The sequence below is a fragment of the Echinops telfairi genome, unplaced genomic scaffold (genome assembly GCF_000313985.2).
Source record: "Echinops telfairi isolate 266 unplaced genomic scaffold, ASM31398v2 ScPeMD7_8;HRSCAF=38, whole genome shotgun sequence".
Classification (NCBI taxonomy): Eukaryota; Metazoa; Chordata; class Mammalia; order Afrosoricida; family Tenrecidae; genus Echinops; species Echinops telfairi.
In genome coordinates, this window is record NW_022103905.1 from 15288554 (window position 1) to 15311148 (window position 22595).

General features: G+C 39.3%; 1 protein-coding gene across 9 annotated transcripts in view; it reads left to right on the forward strand.

The window, feature by feature from the left end:
- The window catches only part of TCF12 (transcription factor 12), a 346882-nt gene that overhangs the window by 320033 nt on the left and 4254 nt on the right, over positions 1–22595 (forward strand). For 4 of the 9 annotated variants that reach the window (XM_030884492.2, XM_045286546.1, XM_045286545.1 and 1 more), the window contains 7 exons: positions 1671–1744; positions 2757–2828; positions 3560–3766; positions 11727–11841; positions 12723–12885; positions 17641–17873; positions 20927–21080. In XM_030884492.2, coding sequence (XP_030740352.1) covers positions 1671–1744; positions 2757–2828; positions 3560–3766; positions 11727–11841; positions 12723–12885; positions 17641–17873; positions 20927–21069 — 1007 coding nt within the window. In that variant the 3' untranslated portion in view covers positions 21070–21080. The remainder of the gene's footprint in view (positions 1–1670; positions 1745–2756; positions 2829–3559; positions 3767–11726; positions 11842–12722; positions 12886–17640; positions 17874–20926; positions 21081–22595) is intronic. The other 5 variants (XM_004709446.3, XM_004709448.2, XM_045286548.1 and 2 more) reach the window with 3 other exon arrangements.

A 22595-nucleotide genomic window follows, 5' to 3' on the forward strand; every position in this document is an offset into this window, starting at 1 on the left:
GCTATATCTTTTGATAGCCAGGCACTATCTGCTTTCTTCATCACGTTTGCTTATCCACCCGCTTTGTCTTCAGAGATCATGCCGGGAAGGTGAGCATCATAGAATGCCAGTTTAATAGAACAAAGTATTCTTGCATTGAGGGAGTACTTGAGTGGAGGCCCAATGTCCATCTGTCACCTTAACTCCAAACCTACAAATATATGCACATAGATCTATTTCCCCATCGTCTTATATAAATATATTTACATATGTCCATGTCTATATTTAGACCTCTGTAAATGCTCTTTGCCTCCTAGTTCTTTCCTCAATTTCCTTTTTTTTTTTTTTAATCATTTTATTAGGGGCTCATACAACTCTTATCACAATCCATACATACATGAATTGTGTAAAGCGCATTTGTACATTCATTGCTCTCATCATTCTCCTCTATTTCCTTTTACGTTCCTCTTGTCCCAGTATCATGTTCAGCATTCATTTGGGTTTCAGTAATTCCTCTCTGTTACATTACCCTTGACCATGCCCTACCAGGCCTCCTACACCCTCCTGGCCATTGATTTTGGTTCACTTGTTGTTCCCTTGTCCCTGGGTTTGTTAACACCCACTTCCTTTCCACTGCCTCCCCCTCTCCCATGTCTCCCTGGAACCTGGAACCGTTGGTCTGTTGTTTTCTCCTCCAGATTGTTTATCCCGCCTATCTTTATGTAGATAGACCTGCAGAGATAATAATATGCACAAAAAACAAGACAGAGTAAAACAAAACGAAAAAAGAAAAGCCTTTAAATAGTTCAAGGTCTGTTTGTTGACCTTTAGGACTGTTTTCTGGTAGAGTCTGATGGGGTGCCACACCCTGGCCCCAAAGTCTATTTTTGGTATTCCCTGGGGACTTTGCGTTGGTGTTCCCCTTGTTGTTCCCCTTGTTGTTCTGTTGCACACCCTTAGTGTTTTGCCTCAGTGTGGTGGGGTCATATTCGGCGCAATTTGGGGGAATGTTTTGACAGATAATTCTGTGTGTGTACAGTGTTTTAACATTGGTGTATGATTGTATTCTAAAGGCAGTTATATGTTAATATGACCATTCTGTAACGCGGTTTGGCCTCATGAACCAACAACTATTATACTTGTGTTTATCTCCTTTAATTTAGAAATGTTACTGATACTCAAGAAGAAAAATAAACAAAAATACAACAAGGTTTCTATCCCATTGTTCATAACAGCCCAAAATTGAAAAGTAATGTAAATGTTCAGCAATGAGATAATGGTAGTTTAGCAAATTATGGTGTAGAAAAATCAGGTACATAATATGTGGTCATTGATAGAATTATCATTAAACCTATGCCACACCGTAAGAGCAGAAAAGTACAAAATTATAAGTGTATTCTCTCAAGATGTATGCATGTGGACATTGTCTAAAAAACACATAAGTATAAAAGTCATTCTGTTGTAAAGCATAAGGTTTCTTTTCCTTTTCTCAACTCTCTGCACTATTGTACCAATAATCACAAAGAATTTTAATTATGCTGGATTTAGAAGTAGCCAATACTTTGCTGAAGACTAAACAGAAAATTACATAAATGTATTTACATTTATTTAATACCTTTATTCTTTAGAACATCGATAAGAAAATTGATTTAACCTAAGTTTGTGGGTGCTGTGGGGTTTTGTTTCAACAGGTACCAGTCAGTGGCCCAGACCTGGAGGGCAAGCTCCTTCATCCCCAAACTATGAAAACTCACTCCACTCCCTGGTAAGAACTTCTTAGAATCATCCAGATAGCCTTTATCTGATAGTTTGGGATTCTCTTCATCTTATTTTATTTTTTTTAATAGTAAATCTTGTGTAACAATGAAGAAACAGTGGGATAGCATTACCCATGAATTCTTTGCTAACAAATGGCCTGGTTTAGTTGAACAATATAGGACACACTGGATGTGCCTTTTGCCATCTGTTCTCTGGTACATCAGGCTTCTGGTCTTAAGACAGCTGGTATTAAAATTGTGTCATGGGATTTCTATTTCTCTGAAAAAATCTAGACCTGAATTTTTCTACACTTCTCTACATGAAAGTGGATGCTTTCTTTAAAAGTAAAAAAAAGACAAGAAACTCAGTCTAGTGATTGTACTCTTTCTCATGTAATGATACACTAGTTTACCACCACAGCTCCATAAAAATTTTGAAGTGTAATATCAATGAATTTTTGTCATGAAGAGTATAATTTTCCACATTTTCCTGTAACAGAATGTGTTGTCCAAAATGTATAAGCAAAAACATTATTTAGCAAACAACAGGGCAGTTGGCTAAATGAGCCTTCATAGGTCCTGAGCCTTAAGAATTTGTGGTAGAATGTTAACTACAGTTGCTTTACTGTGCTTATATTGCTAACACAGAATTACAGAGTTTAATATAAAAAATAAAATAAGGATGATTTTGATGGAGTGCTAAGCTGTGCTTGTTGAGCAATTTCAGGTTGCCATTGGAAAAGTTCTTCTGTGACTAACAGAACATTTTATATTAAAGGAGAATTTCCTTCTCACATGTTTTATAAGCAAATATGAGAAATGTGCGTTGTGTAGATGCTAACCTTGTAACATTGCTGCTAAACCCCTGCCTTCTCATAACTTGAATGCAAGTAGATCTTGCAGGTCTCTGTGTTCACTTACTAACATTTGATGCTGACATGCATATCAGCTATATCCTCATCTCTTTTGAAATTAATCTTAACCTGTGCTTTGCCTCCTGTTCTGTCTTGACTTTGCCAGAAAAATCGAGTTGAGCAGCAACTTCACGAGCATTTGCAAGATGCAATGTCCTTCTTAAAGGATGTCTGTGAGGTACTATTTCTTTTAGATGGTGCCTTTTCTTTTGTTAATGTTTCAAATATTTATACTTCCCATTACCCATTTTAATTCCTGAAGCTGAACTGACTTCAAAGTCTTTTAAAATCAAACAGTTGATCATTTCCGTTTCTGTAGCAGCATGTAAGAATAGACTTGTTCTTTTATGTTGTTGAGAGGGAGATTCTTCTTAAAAGACCTCTACTGGCATGTGCTTTTCATTTTTAAAGTTCTAATATGTATGTGTACAGGGCATGTGTGTATCCTTAGACAATGTAATTTCCTTAGTTTTGTCTGAGAGCATATTTCGATGTGTTCGCTAGAAGTTAGATATGCGTTATTCACTAAAAGCAAAATTACAACTTGAACTTCCCCAAACTGCAATCATTTCAAAGGATCAGTGTTAAATTACAGGTTGTCCTCCTTTATCCACTGCAAGTGAGTGACACACAGCCTCGTCTTTTATAGAAATTGAAAGAAATAACCTCATGGTAGATTGGTAAATTCACGTTTCAAAGCAGTGATTTGTTTCTGAATCTGTTCATTTAGCATAGTCTACAGATAAGCTTTCCTTGTTGATTTGTAGTGCAGGCAGTTGCTTTTGAAGCTGCTTGATATTGCTTTTCTCTTACTATCTTCCATGTATCCTGAAGTAGAAACATAGCAGTTCAATGAATCTAGCAGACATCAGCAATGAACTCTATTTTTTGTTTTTTCAATCTCTACAGCAATCTCGGATGGAGGATCGTTTAGACAGACTGGATGATGCTATCCATGTGCTTCGGAACCATGCTGTGGGACCTTCCACCAGTTTGCCTGCTGGTCACAATGATATACACAGTTTATTGGGACCATCCCATAATGCACCAATTGGAAACCTCAACTCAAACTATGGAGGATCGAGCCTTGTTTCAAGCAGTCGATCCGCTTCAATGGTAATTAGCACTCTATTTTCTTTCTTTTCAAAAATCACTCCTAAAGCCCATTGGCTTAAATGTTTTGCATGGTCATAGTAATCCTGAGGTGGTGTACAATTGCAAATCACGTGAACGTGTGCACTCATTTTACTTTTAATTTAGACCAAGTACCCTGATGATGTTCAGATAGACATTAGGTAACTCACTTGCTGCATGTGTTCTTCTGTCTTACAGATTATTTGCGGGAAGGGAGTCTTGTTTTGTTTGCTTTTCGGTTAAAAAGAGTGGCTTTTAAGAATTTTCTTAGGCCAGGTCCTTGGTGCGGTATTGGCCCATAAAATATTTCTATGACCATATGCAGAAAGCCAAAACTTTCTGCAAAGATCATTTTAGTTTATGCTTGGATTTATTCCAGATGTGTAATAATTGGCAGAACATTTTTTGCCTTGAAATGGTGTATAGGAAGTCAGAGTTGCAAAAGCGGTAAAGCAAGACTGAACTTCAAGGGTACAGTCTAGAAAAGCTGTTTATTATAATTTGGAATTAACCTTCAGTAGCAAAAGGAATGTGAAACTCTAATTTGCACAATTCCAAATTTAAACTTTGGAATAAATTTTCCATTTATTCCCAAATTGGGGGGAGGTACGGTGGGGTATGAGGTCGGGTTAAGAACAACTGTAGTTCAAGTAACAATAGAAGGAAGCAATTTTAGATTCATCTCTGAAGAGAATAAAGTCATTCAGTTCCATCTTTTTAAAAACATAATAGCTCATTAGGGTGGGGCGGGAGTAGATTTCTACAGCCGCACACACCAAAATAATAATCATCTATATTGAGTGTCAGATTTTTTTAAATCTAAATTGTCTTTTAAGGGGCATGAAGCTCTTTTTGAACATGCTATTTAACTGATACCATGTGTTGGCATGTTTATAACATGGTTTTTACGGTTCATTGCATGCTGTCAAATATTCTCTATGAAACAGATTCCTAGCTGTAAGCCATGTGATGGAGGCTAGAACTCACGTAGCATCAAAAATAATTAGGTGTCCAAATGCGGAAGGCTTGTGTTCCGTTAAACAGGATTGGTTCCAGCATTTCACTTTCACCGTCAGACAGCCATTTATATTCATTTTGGAGCCCCTGAATTAAGCATCAAACAGGTTTCCAGGTTTCCGATGAGCAGTGTTTTCAGCAGCTTGGCTGACATTAAATACCTGCATATCTTATAATCCATTCCTAAAAAGGACAAAATCCTGAAATCCAAGATTTTGTGTTTGCTATTTATAAGCTAAGCAGTGTGGAAACATTCATGTTATAAAGCACATCGAATTATAAGGTGCTTTGTTTTCATTAGTAGTAGTAATAAAAATCCTTTTTATATACAGTAGGATGGCATTTGTTGCAACTAGGAATGGAGCCTCGCACATTATCTGCTACGTGAATGATCCTTATTTAAAAGAATGGCTCAGACTAACTAGCCTTGATCTCTAAGGTGGAACAGTAGCTGTCTCCGCGCCGTCCTCGGTTTCATGCTTCATGGCCACCTCACTGCTACTCTCCCACTGTATCTGCTCCACCATCTGATAAACCTCTCGCTTGCAATATTTTACTTCCTTCTTTCCCATTGAATGTGGGCTTGATGTAAGATTAAATGGAACTAACGTGGAAGGTGATCTTTACCAACTTTGGGTGTGCCATACTAGGAAGAGAGATTTTCAAATTTCCAGTTCTCCAAAACCATGTGGAAACCTCATGCATTTTAAATGGACTTGTGGAGGAGGAAATGGTTTCATTAGATTGTGTTGAGGCTTTTGATGAACAAAAGTTTTTTGTTTTTTAATTTTTCATCAAATCAACTCATGATTGACCTCATGCTCTCTGTTATCTCCAATGGCTGTTGTTGTTGTTGGTTTTAAAGAAGTAGATTACCTTCTGAGCCACCTCTGGGTGGACTCCAATCTCTGACCTCTCCTTAACAATGTACATCTCTGCATCCCTTCCAGACATCATCACTAGTACTTTCTGAGGTGTGCAGTTCCGCTCTTGAAATATACAAAAGTATCAACTGGGAAAATCTGACACTAATATTAAGTGAGTCAATATTTATCTCCCAGGCTTCAGAAATGAGGGTTTTTTTGCTTTGAATCCTTGGTTCAGTCAAAAGACCAAAGGATGGAATGAAGTGAGGATCGAAATCAGCCCAGAAAATCTTTTCATATTCGTTGAGAAAATGTGTGATATTGGGGACCTATTGCTGTAACTCTTCCCAGACATTTTCAGGAGTTCATCTGCTCTCCTCGGCCCCTCCTGCCTCCCTTTATGCCAACTGATAGTACTGAAAAATGGCTGAGATTTACATGGTGACATAATTTTCCTTTTTTTCTCCCAAATCTAGATACTTTCTCTTTGCATTAACAAGCATATACTATCAAGGTTACTTGTGGAATGATGCTGACATGAATGTGTTAACAAAAATAATAGTGTCCTTGATCATGGAAATAGCTTTTATTTTTGAATACTTTTCTCAAAGTGTTTTTTTTTATTAATTTTGTTAGGGTTATACTGTGATCATTCACCAGCTGAGACTTGTAGGCAATCAACCTCTTATCTTGTAGTTCATATAATTACCTGTTACATTTTAAATTGTCCTATAAAGATTTTTTTCTAGTCCATGCCAACTCAAGAAGACTGAGTATATGTCTAAGAATCAGTAACAAAAGCAACAAAAAGAATAACAACTTATTTTCTGCTTTTTTTCCTAAAACTGACTATACTAGATTAGCATCTGAGTTTAGAATTAAATGATGTTTCAGACACAGAATGATTTTTGACATATTTTAGTTATCTAATATACACAGGAATTAAATTTCCTGGGAGATTGTTGTATCAGAAAAGGAAACAAGGAAATGAGTAATCCCTATTCCTTTTGATGTGATTAACGTAGCCAGCCAGGCATCGTGTTTATATTTGCTCTTATTTTTGAATAGGGTTAAGACTTTCATTTACTTAATTTCCCATGCACTTTCAATATTATTGATGTATTTTTCCATAATGCAAACTTAAGGCTTTTATTGAACATCCTTTTTTAGTGTGCAGCAGTGCTCTATCTTTAAAACTGTAAAGCATAAAGTCCATCTTTTAAGAACCATTGCAGTGTCAACATTGGACTGTTGGCTTAATTCCTGGAGTAAAGTTCTGCCAGGAAAAAAGGAAGACCGAGAAGTAGGCAATGGAGAATGGATGAAATTGTTCATTTCCCGTAGGTGCTATAGATAGAGGGATATCATCAGGGCTAAGTTACTGTGTGTGCATCCCATCTCTGGACGTTGGGTCTAAATTAAAGGCCCAGCAAGATAATTCCCTGGTAGCACTTTTATCTTTAAAAAAAAAAAAAAAAGACTTGGTTATCTCTCAATCAGACAGTGATTTCAACTTCAAAGTGAGATTGCAGTCTTTTTGTTACTTGGGAGCTTCTTGCAGATCTTAGAGAATTCCTTTATTTGTGACAGAGAATAGCATTCCTTCCCGGAGTTGTGTGGATTTCATTGTTACAAATACTGAGGAAATTTAATTCAAGCATTTCTCTCAAATTAATTTTGGTATTACTTTGGGATTTTGTTGTTTAATCTGTGGTTAATGGTTAAAGCCATAATATTCTTGTTTCAGAGCAGAGTAAAAAACATTAATTCGTGGAATTTAAAACTACCTCATATGTTTTAGTAATATGAATTGTGTCCTTTAAAGTCTAAAGCCGTTAGAAAACCTGTATTATACTTTGTTCTAAGAGACTTAAGGTTAAAGATCCCAGACAAATGGGGTCATATTTTATTGACAACTATCTCAGTACTTTTTTCACTTAGCAAAAGACTCGGCATCATTTTAACCTTCCACTCAGACAATATTTTAATTTTGGTGGTATGCGTTGTATTTATATGCTACAGAAGCTATATAAGGAGAGTCTCAGCATAAAGAAAACTTTAAAGTGAGTCTCTAAAATAATCATTCAAAATGTTAACTTTTACTTGAAAACCATAGAGGCAGTATTTTTATGGAGATCTTATTTAAAAGGAACTACCACAAATGTGATATTACAAAGGTTCTAATATAAAACCCCTCGTCAGATAGAAAAAAACACTGTGGAATAAATAATACACAAAAAGCCTCTAATCAGCTCTATAGGTTAATACCAATTGGTTTAAATTATTAGTATTCAGTGAACAGTACAAATTGAGCAAATTATTAGAATAGAATTCAAATCAGAGAGGAATTCATCCTGAACACTTCTCAGTCTGTCCCTTAATTCACCAACCTCTTATTCATCAACTAATTAGATTTAACATTTTCCATTGTGGGTATTAAAGATATTGGTTGAATTAGATGCAAACAGTTCCCTCTTTGGGGGCGTCCACAAAAGTAAGGCCATAAACAGTCTGGGAAGACTCAAAAGGCAGGATGATGTCATCTAAAGGGATGGGTCTTTTATTCTGAAATGAAGCCCTTCGTAATCATTGAAATTTAGAGCCTAGCTGGCCAGGGGTTTGCCTTTCCCTTGCCTCCCCAATAGCTGCAGTCTGTCAGCTGTATGCTAACGAGGTGAACAATTAAATCAGGGTTCCCTTTGGCTGGCCCCACAGACTTTGGGCTCAGACAAAGAACTGTTTATACACCTGTTGTGTGTGTGTGTGGACAGTGCCATTTGAATGTGGAGCTGGAGATAAAGGGAGAACCTGGGCTCCAGGGTGAGCAAGGGTTAAAGAGAACTGCAGGAACTGTGAAAGTCAAATTCTCCAGAAAATATATGAGAGCCATTTGCTAGGGGAATCGAATTACAAAGGAAAAGTTCCTGCTAACTTCATTAAGATGAAAAACTCCAGACTTCAACCTCTCTGCTAGTCTGAAATCATTTTTAAAGGCTTATAATATGACTCTGTGTTCCAATTTTTTTTTTTTAATGGAACCAATAATGTAGGTTAACAAAAATACTTGTTAACTATGTTCCCAAACAAACTTAGGAATGTTTCTGACTTTCCCTTCAGGGAAAGGCAAATTGTTAAAATTGATCATGTAGATATGATCCTGTGTCTGCCAAGCATTTCATCAGGAAGTGGTGAAAAAGAGAACATTTTTATAGAGTTTCAGGAAATAAAAACTTTATACTAAAGAAAAAAATTTTTTTAATTAAAATTCAGCAATGGCACTATTACATTTGTGAAAACTCAGTTCAGTGGTGTGGTGGCTTACAGCACTCTGAGATTTCACTCGTATAATATATGGCAAATAAGCATGTCTAAAACTTAAAGTGCTGTTTTCTATTAAGTTAGTTGGTGTAATAGTTTTACATAGCACATGTTGCTAAAGATCATAGAAATCCTTTATGTTTTAAGCCCACATTATCATAAACCCAAGCAAGAGAAATCTCAGCTTTGACTTTATACTATAACAATTTCCTCAGCCAATCAAAACTTTCCAGTGATATTTTAATCTTCAGTGTAAGCTTCCAAAGAATTTGTAGCTATATATTTTGTTTACTTACTCCCTACCTATTTTTAATGGGTTTTTTAAACTGACCTTCCAGTTAGAACATTGAGTTAGTTCATAACCAGCAAGAAAGCACCCTCATTTGCCAAGAATAAACATGACCAGGATGCCCTTGAGGCAGGATTTCCTGGAAACATTTTTATAGTAATTTCTCTCTTGAATATAATTCTCCCAGTCCATATCTTCACTGGTACTTTGTTAGATTGAACTTTTTTAGACTTTTGTCAGGTCTTGTTTTAGGGGGAAATCTTTAAAAAAAATTTTTTTAATCATTTTATTGGGAGCTTTTACAGCTCTTATAACATTCCACACATGGATTGTATAAAACATATTTGTACAGATGTTGTCATCATCATTTCCAAAACATTTTCTACACCAAATCCTCCCCCCCCCCCTTTTTATTAAAAAAATAATTTTATTGGGGGCTCATACAGTTCTTATCACAATCCATACATCCATCCATTGTGTATCAAGCACATTTGTACATTCATTGCCCTCATCATTCTCAAAATGATCTTTAAAGATTTTTTTATAAATCTTTAAACATTTTGGAGGTGTGAAGAGCTATGGAAGTGGACTTTAGTTTTTGTGGTCTCTTCTTGCTTTGAAGGTTTGACGATTCCAGCATATTAGCAAATATGTTGTGTAGAAAAACGGGATATTCGGTGCTCGATTATCCGAGGGAAAAAAATGATACAAATGATCGTCAACGTTGAGTTTGTATGTATTTATGGGATATACTGTGTTTTTTTAAATACATTCAAGGATAAGGGTGGTGGGGACCCATCTTTCTCTCTGTGGAGTGGAAGAGCAATGTGTTTGTTCTAATTATGTCTACTACTAAATAACTTGTCTTTTCCTAAAACTTGCTTTGATTCCTTCTGTACTTTTTATTTCACTCACAATCAATGGATAAACTTGAATAGGAATATTTGTATCTTTTAGGGTAAAATCCACACTAAGGCATGAAATATTAAAAGGCTGTATATTACTTACCCAAGAGGGATCCAAGGCTCAGCAGTTTACTAGGATGGAAGGATTTGTTGAAAAATAGTGGTCTCATGTGTAACTCCAGGCAGTAAACCTCTTTAATTAAAGGCTTACTCTTCTAGTTGACAAGTCTGCTTCTATTCCAATACAAGGCTTCATCTATATCCAGTTTTCTAAAAGATAGTGCACTAGCTAAAGACTTAGTAGTGCTCACTTGTTTCGCCTTCCCGTTTCAGGGTAGCTGTTTTTGCATAGGAAGCCTGGCGGTGTGGTGGTGAGGCACCAGAAGCTGCTATGCAGGAGCAAGACTGGGCTTCCTACTCTTGTCAACACTTACAGTCCCTGAAACCCACAGGGGTCACAATGACTCAGCATGGACTTGATGGCAGGGAGTTGGGGGAGGGGTGTGTGTGTATAATATTGCTGTTGCCTGGCAGTGCAGCTTCTGTTTTCAGTGATTTTCAATTTTCATTGCTTTTGTCACTGTTTTAATATTTTAGAGAGGAGAAAGATACAAGTGTGTAGAGGGGAGGGGTATATCAAAATATAGAGAAATACCCTTAGTACTTGGAATGTAGTGGTAGGTAGTTTGTTGAATGCAGGGTCATACAAACTTTAATACATGTTACTTATATGAAATTATTTTTTTAGATTGGTTATCTAAGATCTCTATCACCCTATAATGTGGTTTTTTTTTTTTAACTTAGAGAACAATGTAATAACTAGAGGGGAATTCATACTGAGTACTTTTGCAACAATTCTTCAGAATATATATAACTTTGAAGTCAGAATTTTGTAAGAAGTAAGTTTGGTTCAGAAGCACTGCTGCTGCTACAACCCTGAGACCAGAAGAACTAGGTAGTGCCTCACTGCCACTGCTTGGGTCACACTAGAGGGTCCTTAATGGAGTGGGAGAAAGAAGTAGAAAAAAGTTCAAAATCATGAACAAAGATCAGGCTTTTACTGGTCAGATAAAGACTGGTGGAACCCCCAAGACTATGTCAACCTTCAGGCTTGGACCTCAACTCAACAGTGTAGATAGACCGATGAAGTGAACAGTAGCACCAGAGAGGAACGAATTTATCCAAACAATCAACCGTATGTGACTAGGCGGGCAGCATTTGCCAAAGGACAGTGCTCAGAAGGCAGGAAGAAACGGGAAGGAGGATGCCTGGAAATGGGCAATGGGGAAAAGTGCTGTGGGGATTCCTGCCATCAGTGCAGGAAACAGAAGGTCTGAATTGTTGAATGGGAAACACTTGGCTCTAAACTTTCACCCAAACCACTATAAAAAGTTAAAACAAAAACTACTGTTACCATTTCTTTTGATATTCCCACCCAAAAAGGAGAAATGCCACCCTACGAAGGTTGATATATTTTGATGAGTGAGGTTGCTCTCTTTTAAACCCCACAACAGAATTGAGTTGACATTTTTGTTTCTGAACTATAGGTTGGAGCTCATCGAGAAGATTCCGTCAGTCTCAACGGCAATCATTCAGTCTTGTCCAGTACGGTTACTGCTTCAAGCACGGATCTCAACCATAAATCACAAGAAAATTACAGGGGTAACTATTGTTGGGCTTTCATTAGTAATGCAAACAGTTATCATTTGAATTCCATCACCGTTCTCACAATCACATTGGCATCTATGAATTAGAAGTTAGCTAGCTGGAGGAATTGAGAGAGGATTGATAGTGCATGAATGTGGACAGACAGATACTTTGGGTTCCCATAGGCCCCTTTGGGTGCTTATCAATCGGGAGAAACCAAGTACAAACTATTGTTCAGTCATTTCCTGATCATCCTCTTAGGTGCTCAGCTTTGGCATGTGTTTCTTCCATAATCATTGCCCTTCTTGCCTGAGCTCTCCTGGTCTCTAGAGCAAGGGGAAGGATATTTCCAAGTATGTTGAGTGCTCTGGTGGATGCCATTCTTTCAGACCTGATAATTTAACTGGAGGTAGTTACAATTCTGATAAGATACAACTGATAAGTCTTACAATACATCCTGTGTAAATGAGTACAGATAGCTGGCTAATATTAAAGAAAGCTCTCCCAGTTTTATTTAACCAAGATTCTTGTTTTATTGTGTTTATCCTGGAAAATGTTATGCTTATTTCCTTTACCTTGGCAGCATCTCAGAAGTTAGTTTCCAAAAAGTATCGAGTCTCTTGTACTTTGTTCCGTTGTTAATCAGAGCCTGGAAGTAAACAACAGGCTAGCCATCAAGGTCAGACTGGTTCTTTTAAATACTGGTGGTAGCAAATGCATTTCATGCTGTTTTAATGATTAAAACCTTTCCAGCCAAGCTTTGCCATGTTTCTAGATGTCCAAGCTAGCCCTGAAACATCTAAGGATGTGCACCCACCAGAAGCATTACAGGCTTCGTTCTCATTCATAAAGGAAATGTGGTCATTAATTTCATGTGTCATTTGACTCTTCGTCAGGTGGCTTGCAGAGTCAGTCTGGAACTGTCGTCCCAACAGAAATCAAGACTGAAAGCAAAGAAAAGGATGAAAACCTTCATGAACCGCCTTCATCAGATGACATGAAATCAGATGATGAATCCTCCCAAAAAGACATCAAGGTTTCATCTAGAGGCAGAACAAGGTATTTACTAATCTCCTGGAATCCAGTTTTACTTTTTTGAAATGGGTGGAAATACTCAGAAAATGACCATGCATTTATTAATACCAGCTATGTACTAGACACTGTGCTGGGATTTTGTGTATCCTATTTCTTGTAATCCTCACAGCATCCATAGAAGGCTGATGTAGGAAGAAATTCTGGCATAAAGCTGTAGTAACTTGACCTAGATATTAAATAGGATACAAACTCAGATTTGTTGACTCCAAAGTTTTCCACTATACCGTACCATGTTAGGGCCTCCTTATGAAAAAGAATTTCTCTACCCTGTACAGTCTGTGAAGAGAATACAATTAGAAGATGAAATAGGTAGAATGCGTTAAACTGTGAGCTGTAGACACTGCATTCAAATACACTAATTTAAGCCTAAATATATGATAATACTATCATATAATTTAAGCTAGCAGTCAACAAAGTATAGTTCACTGTATATTTGTACAAATAAAGTTTTATTGGAACTCGGCCACACCCATTCATTATTGTGTTCTGCGGCTGCTTTCTCCCTGAAGCAGCAGGTTTAAGTTGCCTGATTCTTAGGTTAAACAATCATTTGAAAAGTGTCTGGGAAAGGAACAGCTCCAGATGGACTGATGTTGTTGGAGCAGGTTTCCCAGAAACTGAGCTTCAGCAACACAGAGACATTGCTTTCAAATGACTTAAGTTGAAAGATTGCTTCCTTCAGATTTCTCTACACTAAAATTAGATACTTAGGAATAGTTGTGGTATATTCTACCTCTTGGTGTATTCATTTATCAATAATATTTATATATCACATGCAGTTATTCATTTATAAAATATAATTAATTGTGCCAACCGTGGTGTGAAGATTATCTCTTTTGAGAGACATTAACTAACGGAATTGGACATTCAGTTGGTGCTGAAGTACAGCAACCTTATAGGGCAGAGTAGAACTGCCTCACAGGGCTCCCAAAGCTGTCCATCTTTAGCCCACCCACTGCCTCATCTTTCTCCTGCAGAGTGGCTAGTGTGTTTGAACTGCCAACCTTTCAGTTAGCAGGCAAGCACATTCACCACTGTGCCACCAAAACTCTTGTATAAAGGGACAGATAGCAAATATTTTAGGTTTCGTGGACCATATTATCTCTGTGACAACTTTGCTGTTAGCTAAAAAGCTACCAAAGATACATTTTAAAAATGGGTATATTTATTTTTTAAAAACAGTGGCCAACCCATGGGCTATGGTTTGTTGGCCTCTGCTTTAGGTGATGAGACATTGAGGGGCAGTATGATCCAAGTGAAGAAGAGGGCCTTCGACTTTGGACTGGAGTCTCATTGGACAATTCAATTGGCATAATTCAGTTCATGAAGTTTATATTCTACATCCTAGTTTGGTGGGTGGTAGCAGGGATCTGAAAAGCTTGTGAAACACCCTTTAGGATAGACTAATTGATTTTTGTTCATCTGGAGCAAAAAGAGTAACCAGGAAGTCAAAGACTTACAAGAATGTAGACTACAGGACTGGTCGTCTGAAAGAACCATGACCACATCTCTGTTGGAACCAGAACTTCATGGTGCTTGGCTATTGGTATCCACTGTAGTCCTTAGGGTCACAATAATGATTCCTGAATGGAAGAGAATTGTTCAGGAGACTCCGCATTCTCAGAACGCTCAGACTTCCCAGGTGAGTTGAGACTTGTGGACCCCTCACGACAATCACCCTCAGATTCTGCTTAAACTTTAAGCAGAGACTACCCCCAGAGGTTATTTTTTAGCTAGAAAACAGACTGGCTTATAAAACAAAGACACACCCAGGAGTTCTGCTTGCCATTAACAATTGTTACTGTATATGAAGGCAAATGGTCAACAAGCAAACACTCTAAACTAGTGATGAGAAGAAAGGGAGCAGGGAAACTAGAGTACTGGGACCGGAACAGTCAAAGAGCACGAAGGCTGCGTATTATGAGAAATGGAACCAGTGTCAGCAAACAGTTTTTGTGGAAATGTTTTAATGAGAACTATTTCCAAAAGTATATGTGTGCATATATAAGTCTAAGCTATATGAAGGGTCCTCAAAAGATTGGTGGAAGGTGGAATTAAAAGATACAAATTAAAAGTGTAAACCTTGACCAAATATATATATATATATACACACATAAGCTCCATCAAGGTCAAGACACTTTTATAACCAGAATTAACAGCTATTTAGTCCATCCCTAAAGAATTGAGGGTCCTGGGATCCTGACCTTGTCAGTGTAGTCTTTTTACACTGAAGGAAAATGGTGTCCTGTAGAGATTTTTCTTAAATATGAAGTAACAAAGAAGTCAGAAGGAGCCATCCTTAGGTGGGTACCTAATGCTTTCCTATCAAAACGTCCACAACATTGCCCTTGTTTGATGAGAAGACTGAGCAGGAGCATTGTGGTGGAAAAGGATTCTCTGGGGGAAGCTTTCCTGATCATTTTTCTGTTCACAATTTGGCTGATTTTCTCAAAACATTTCCCTTATGAGCAGATGTTATCATTCTTGGGCCCTACAGAAAGTCAACGAGCAAATGCCTTGAACATTCAAAAAACAGTTGCCATAACCTTGAGTGTCTGGCTACTTTTTTTTTTTAATCATTTTATTGGGGGCTCATACAACTCCTATCACAATCCATACATACATCAATTGTGTCAAGCACATTTGTACATTCATTGCCCTTATCATTCTCAAAACATTTGCTCTCCACCTAAGCCCCTGGCATCAGCTCATTTCCCCCACTCCCTCCCCGCTCCCCCCTCCTTCATGAGCCCTTGATAATTTATAAATTATTTTGTCATATCTTACACTGTCTGACAGCTCCCTTCACCCACTTTTCTGTTGTCCGTACCCCAGGGAGGAGGTTATATGTAGATCCCTATAATCGGTCAACCCTTTCACAGAAGTCGCCCAATTCACAACAGTAGCAAAATTACAGTTATGAAGTAGCAACGAAAATAATTTCATGGAGACCTAATTCCCCTCTGTAGACAATTGGACATCCCCTCACAGAGGGGTCACAGGGAAGAGATGAGCCAATAAGGGTACAGTGTAGCACCAATGAAACATAACTTTCCTCTAGTTCTTTGCTGCTTCCTTCCCCCCACTATCATGACCTCAAGTCTACCTTACAAATCAGATCAGACCAGAATGTGCACACTACTATGGACAAGAGCCCACAACACAGGGAATCCAGGATAAGATAACTCCCCAAGGCCAATAATGAGAGTAGAGATAACAGGGGGATTAAGGGAGGGTGGAGGGAGAAAGGGGGACTTGATCACAAGGATTAACCTGTAACCCTCTCTCAGGGGGATGAACAACGGAAAAGTGGGTGAGGGACTACGGAGGACCACGTAAAATATGAAAATAATAATCTATAACTTATCTAGGGTTCATGAGGGAGGGCGGGTAGGGGAGGGAGGAGGAAGAAATGGGGAGCTGATATCAGGGGCTCAAGTGAGAAGAGAATGCTTTGAACATGATGATAGCGGCATATGTGCAAATGTGCTTGACACACTGGATGAATGTATGGATTGTGATAAGAGATGTAAGCGCCCCCAATAAAATATTTAATTAAAAAAAGAAACGAAAATAATTTTATGGTTCGGGAGTCACCACAACATGAGGAACTGTATTAAAGGGTCGTGGCATTAGGAAGGTTGAGAATCTGTCTCTTTTATTAGTCTGCAGTTGGTTGGGAATGTAAATGATTCTGTCACCTTCCTTTACATAAATATGTATGTACATCTCTAATTATATTGTTCAGCTGAATTTCCAAAGTGGACTTGCTGATCGGTCAGGAAATAGTGACCATTTTTAAGGTTTTGGGCTCATTTTGTTTATTTGTCCTTTAGAATAATTGTTCCCATTCTTCTATGCTTTATAATGATCACCAATAACAATGGTATTTTTTCTTTGGGGGAAAAACATTAGCACTTTGCAGAGATGCTTCTATATCTCAGTCCTTTATCCCTTCTCCCCACGCGGCTGCCAGAACATATCTGAGAGCCAGCTCAACTCACACTCACTGCTGTCTCGTTGACTCGGACTCATCGCGAGCAACCCTGCTACACAGGGTAGAACTGCCCCTGGGGGTTCTGAGACTCTTTATTGGAGTAGAAAGCTCATCTTTCTCTCATGGAGCAGCTGGTGGTTTCAAACTGCCAACCTTGTGGCTAACAGCCCAACTCATAACCCGTTGCTCCACCAAGGCTCCTTAAGAGCATAGGTTAGACAAATTATGATGCACTAGTGTATCAGAACAGTGCCCTCAAACTTTTAATGTGTGTATGAATCAGTGGGGGATCTTATAAAAATGTAGATTCTGGCTCAGCAGGTTTGGGGTAGCAGCTACTTGTTTTTATGTACAGCCCACATTTTTAACAAGCTCTCAGTGATTGATGCTGTTTATCTGTGAATTCTGTTTTTTTAATAGCAAGGTGCTGCACTATTATGTAGTCATCTTAATTATGTTCATGAAGAGTTTTAGTAGTAGTAAGTCATTTTGTTGTCATATACACTAAAAAACGCGTTCAAAGTGTTTACAGTGTGACTTCAGCTGTGTGTGAGTGCAGTGAGTAAAGATTTGAAATAGGTATACAATAATAAGTATAGTTACTACTCCTGTTTGGTAAAATTTATAGGGAGTTTATGTTTCTACTTGTAACTTTAAAGCATTGATCAATAAGCATATTTTATAGGAAACCTAACAGACATTGTCATCCCCTTGGATTTTAGCAGTACTAATGAAGATGAAGATTTGAACCCAGAGCAGAAGATAGAAAGGGAGAAGGAAAGGCGGATGGCTAACAATGCCAGGGAGCGCTTGCGCGTGCGGGATATTAACGAGGCGTTCAAAGAGCTCGGAAGGATGTGTCAGCTTCATTTAAAGAGTGAAAAGCCCCAAACAAAACTCCTTATTCTTCATCAGGCTGTGGCAGTTATCCTTAGTCTCGAACAGCAAGTCAGAGGTGAGTTCACTCCGTGCCCCTTGCCCTTTTTATTGACAGCAAGTCCCCTTTTCCTTAACTATTGGCTATTTCTGTAAGATTTGTATATGTTGAAGGAATTCAAAGTAGAAGAAAAAAGAATCTTTGAAAATGAAAAGCAAAAAAAAAAAGGAAAGCATGGATCATCAATGTAGATCACATACTCATTTCAAGTGGACAAGGATGTCTACCTTTGATCGCTCTTCTTCTCGGGCCTGTTGCTTCCAGGTTCTCCCAGGACTCTGTCACTGCACCTTCATGGTCAAGTTCTCCTGTAGGCTTCAGCTCTATACTACTGTTGGTCATTGTCTATAGACCCAGAATTCCCTGTGAACCATTTGGGGGTCATCCATCCTACGAAGCAATGGGGCCGAGGGCAGGCAGCCTCTGCCTGCTGTACAGCATCATACCTTGTGTGCCTTCACTCTTGTTGACTCTCGGCTCACACTCTGGAACCCACCTGCCTGCACCTGCTCCTTTTCTGGATGGCCTCCTTATTTCTCTTACCCCATTTCTTATCTGCTCCATCCTTGGGCATCCACCATGCCCTCTGGTTACGGTGACAGGACTCCAAGTCATGACCCATCCTAGCTCTGCCAGATGTAAATGTCCTTTATACCCCTGTCTATAGGACTTCAGGGCTGTTTTTCTTGCTCTCTAATCAGAAATGTGATGAACACCTTGGATCAGTATACACTGACACACCTGTTTGTCCCTAAGGGCAGAAATGTGGTTTATGTAGATTCATGTACATTCAACTCAGATGATTCACCAACTGTCTCCCCTACCGCCCCCCCTTTGTTTTTTAACAAAAAGTTTGCTACATCCTGGGTAAAGCTTCGTTTGTGTTCAACAAGCATTTGTTTCATACCTGCTCTGTCCCAGTCAGCAATGCACCAAACCCTGGGTTCTAAACCAACACAAAGCTCCTGTCCCTGCAGGCCCCTACCCCTGAACTTACCCTGCTGCGTAGGTCTGTATGTCTACTTATCCAGAATTAGAGTGTTTTAGCTTACGTCTTTCTGCAGGGGAATACGCACATGGGGCCGGAGCCTCTCTCCATTGAGCACAGATGTCCTTTTATCTTTCCTGTTTACTGGATGTTTATGTTAAGATTTTATTTTAGGAAGAAGATTCAAAAAAGGGGAGAGAGAAAAAAAGATGGGATGCTTAAAAACTGCAGCTTCAACAGAGATTATAGAAAGCATACTCTTTCCATAGGGCTCCAAAATTAGAAAACTTAGTAAACTTTCAGAAAGCTACACAGTAGTAGTATATTCATGTACCTACTTTCCTTCCGTCTTTTTAGGAATGAGAATGAGCAATAGAGTGTACCCAAACTGCCGCTAAAGACATACTTTCTCTCCTCGTCTCAAGGCCCTTGCAATACCTGTAAAGATGAATAGCTAATGCAGCCTGCTCACTAAGGGGCTGTATCCTCCCTTGAGATACTCATAAAGACAAGCTAAGTGTTGCTCCCTTCCCTGTGGCAGGAGTAGAAGAAGTTCTGTGCACATATCACTCTCTCCTGTCACCTTGCTAGATGCTTCTTCATGAGTTCTGTCTGACACCCTTTGCCCTGTTTTGAAGGCAGCAAGGCATCTGTGTGCAGTCAGTTGGCTAAGTTCCCTCCTCCTCATGCCACCAGGAGAGTTCCAGTCATCACTGAGGATGGGCGGAGGAAGGCTTGCTGTCTGACAGCAGGGTGCCAGAGCTATTCTCCTGCAGCACCTTTTCCTTTCTGCAGGGCATTGAAGGGTCCTTTTTTAGGTTTTTGTTTTAATGTGGCATTTTTGTGTGTGAAGAGCAGAGGTTTCTACTCTCAGAGCCAAGCCATTGGACTGAGCGGTTCCTACATGTTGGAAAAACTCATAAAACCTACCAATCCCAGGTGGGCTTTATTCATCTCTTTATAACATTTGACTTGTAGTGTCCTGTACAGGCCACTACAGACTTAAAAAGTTAAAGTCTGAGAAAGGCTCTAACATCCAAGCTCACCCAATTGTCTACTAACTTCCGAGTCACTATTATGGGTGCTGGTTTTTTCATATGGTCCTGGAGAGCTGCTTTAGGAACCATTGACTGACTGAACAACCCTCAGACACCCCGAGCTGCATTCGCACTAAAAGTCTCACTGCCATTGACTCCATTCTGACTAGTACAGAGTAGATGTGTTTCTTAGCGTTTCTAAGGTAGTAAATCTTTACAGGAGCATGGTTGTCTTTGTGGTTAGCAACTTAACTCGTAGCCCTCTGCCCACCAAGGCTCCTGTAACCTCACAGGGATGGAAGGAGGGGAATGCTTTTATATTCAGAAAAGCCTGGAGGGGCTGGTGTTTTCCCACTGCTGACTTTGCAGACCGCAGCCCTACGCGTTTCAAATCCACCCTTTCCTGTGGTGATGTCCCACTCTTCTTTGCTCCCTGAAAACACAGGCCCCATCGAGTCATCGTGGGTTCCTTTTGGAGGAAAGGATAAGTAGGGAGATTTTTCTGCCTTCTTAATCACACCTCCAACAGTTGAGAGAACAACTCCACCATCTCATTCCACGTCTCAAAGTGGGGTAGAATACGTGTCAGCCACCCCTCTCATGTACCCAGTGCCTGAGATGACACTGTCGCGCATTGAGCCTTCCCCGCTGGGAAGGCTGCGCTGAAGCACAGATGTCCTCCTCAAGGACGCCCGCTTCGTGTGCCGCCACCTCTAGCAGAGCGCGGGGGACTTGTAGACTGATAGCACACTTGTCAAACTGTTGTAGATCCAGTCAAACCAGAAGCAGAAAATATACAACGGTCATGAAGAAGTGTGAGTCCTAGGCTTGTTTCTTGTTGAGACTTTTTATGAGCACATTGTTGTGTGTAATGCAGTGTTGTTGTGGGGGTTTTTTAGTGTGAAAATTACATGACATAGGCATTGAACCTCTCCACCAAAGAGGAAAAAAATAGCATCAGTTTGATTTTTTTTTTTTTAGGACTCCACCATCATTAATTCATCATTCATGACTCTAATGATAGAAACTACTTTTCTTTGTTTCAGAGAGGAACCTTAACCCCAAAGCAGCCTGCCTTAAGCGAAGGGAAGAAGAAAAAGTTTCTGCCGTATCGGCAGAGCCGCCAACTACACTGCCAGGAACCCATCCTGGGCTTAGTGAAACTACCAACCCTATGGGTCATATGTAAACATCAGCCAGGTAAGTTTGGGTTTGGGAAGACCATGTCAGGAACTCACCAAATTTGCTGTAAACTGGGTTAGAGTGTGGAATCTTAAGGTTTTCATGGAGACACTGGTCGTTGCAAAGGCCACATGCAATTTGGAAACCAGCAGTTTGCCTTTCTGCCTTATAACCAGGCTTGAAGATCTAATGTCATTTTATACTAAATTGTTTTTCTCGTCAAAGTGTGCTAATGTAAAGTGTGGTGTGTAAGAGCTGTTGGCTCTACTGCCCTGGGTCATTCTGTGTGCACTCTCAGGAGAGAATTGCGCTGATCCAAGAAGAGAAAAAGAGAAATGGCACACCAAGAAATAGCATTGTTACAACTCCTACCCTCGTGTATCTGCCCCTAAGCTCTTGAGTATGTCAGCAAACCATTGTTGACAGTCGGGCCCTTGTGTGTCATAAAGTCTTCATACAGAGGCTTCAAAAAGTTCATGGGAAAATGGACTTGAAAGGGCATTGGGGGAGGAAGGGGATAAAAAGGAGCTTATATCTAAGGGCTCAAGAAGAAGGATAATGTTACAAAATTGTCAGTGCTAATAACTGTACATGTCCACTTGAGATAACGGAGGTATGGTTTGTTATATGTAAGAGCCCCCAATAAAATTATTTATTTAAAAAAGAAAAGGGAATTTCCCCATGAAATTTGAAGTCCCTTGTGTAGGAGAGAGACTGCTAGATCTCAGTGCAGTTTCAGACACAGAGCTTCCTCCCCATTATAAGCACAACAGGTATATACTGTAGACTTGGCTAATGACTATGTATGTGAGGAGCCATATTGCCCTCTTATAATGGGGTTTACTTTCTGAAAGATCTTCATCATGGACTAAATACAATTCAACTCTCTCTATATAGTTTTACATAGTGACAAAGGTAATTTGAGGTTGTAGCCTAAGTAGTAGTTGACTTGTATCTTTTTTTATTGTCCACTGTGTGCACCTATTTGTGATGCTAATACGTAGGTGGCAGATATTAATATAGACTACAATTAATTAGGGCAGTTGTGCTTTAGGGAAAAGAATGATTAGGAATAGAATGATTTTGTTTCAATCATCTGTCTCAGCAGTCAGTAGTCCCTGCCCCAATTTTATCACCAGATTAAAAGCAGTAAGTAGAGGCAAATAAGTGGGAGACAGAAAAAATTATGAAACGAGGCAGTTGTGTGTGATCAGCTTTAGAGAGCCCACAGGAGACCCTGGCGGGTACAAAAAGCCCCTGGCAACACCAGCTCCTGCATTAAAACTCAATGCCATGGAGGCATTCCTCCTCAGAGCAACCCCAAGGGACAGCCCAGAACGGACCCCATGGATCTCCAAGGCTGCACATCTCTCTCCCTCAGAATTCAGTGGCTGGTGGCTTTGAACTGCTGACCTTGTAAGTTATGCAGCCCACCTAATAGCCACCGCACCACCACTCCTCCACTAAAACACCCAACACATTAACATGATCTTGCCAACAAGCTAGATCTTCTAACGCCATTGTTTCATAGTC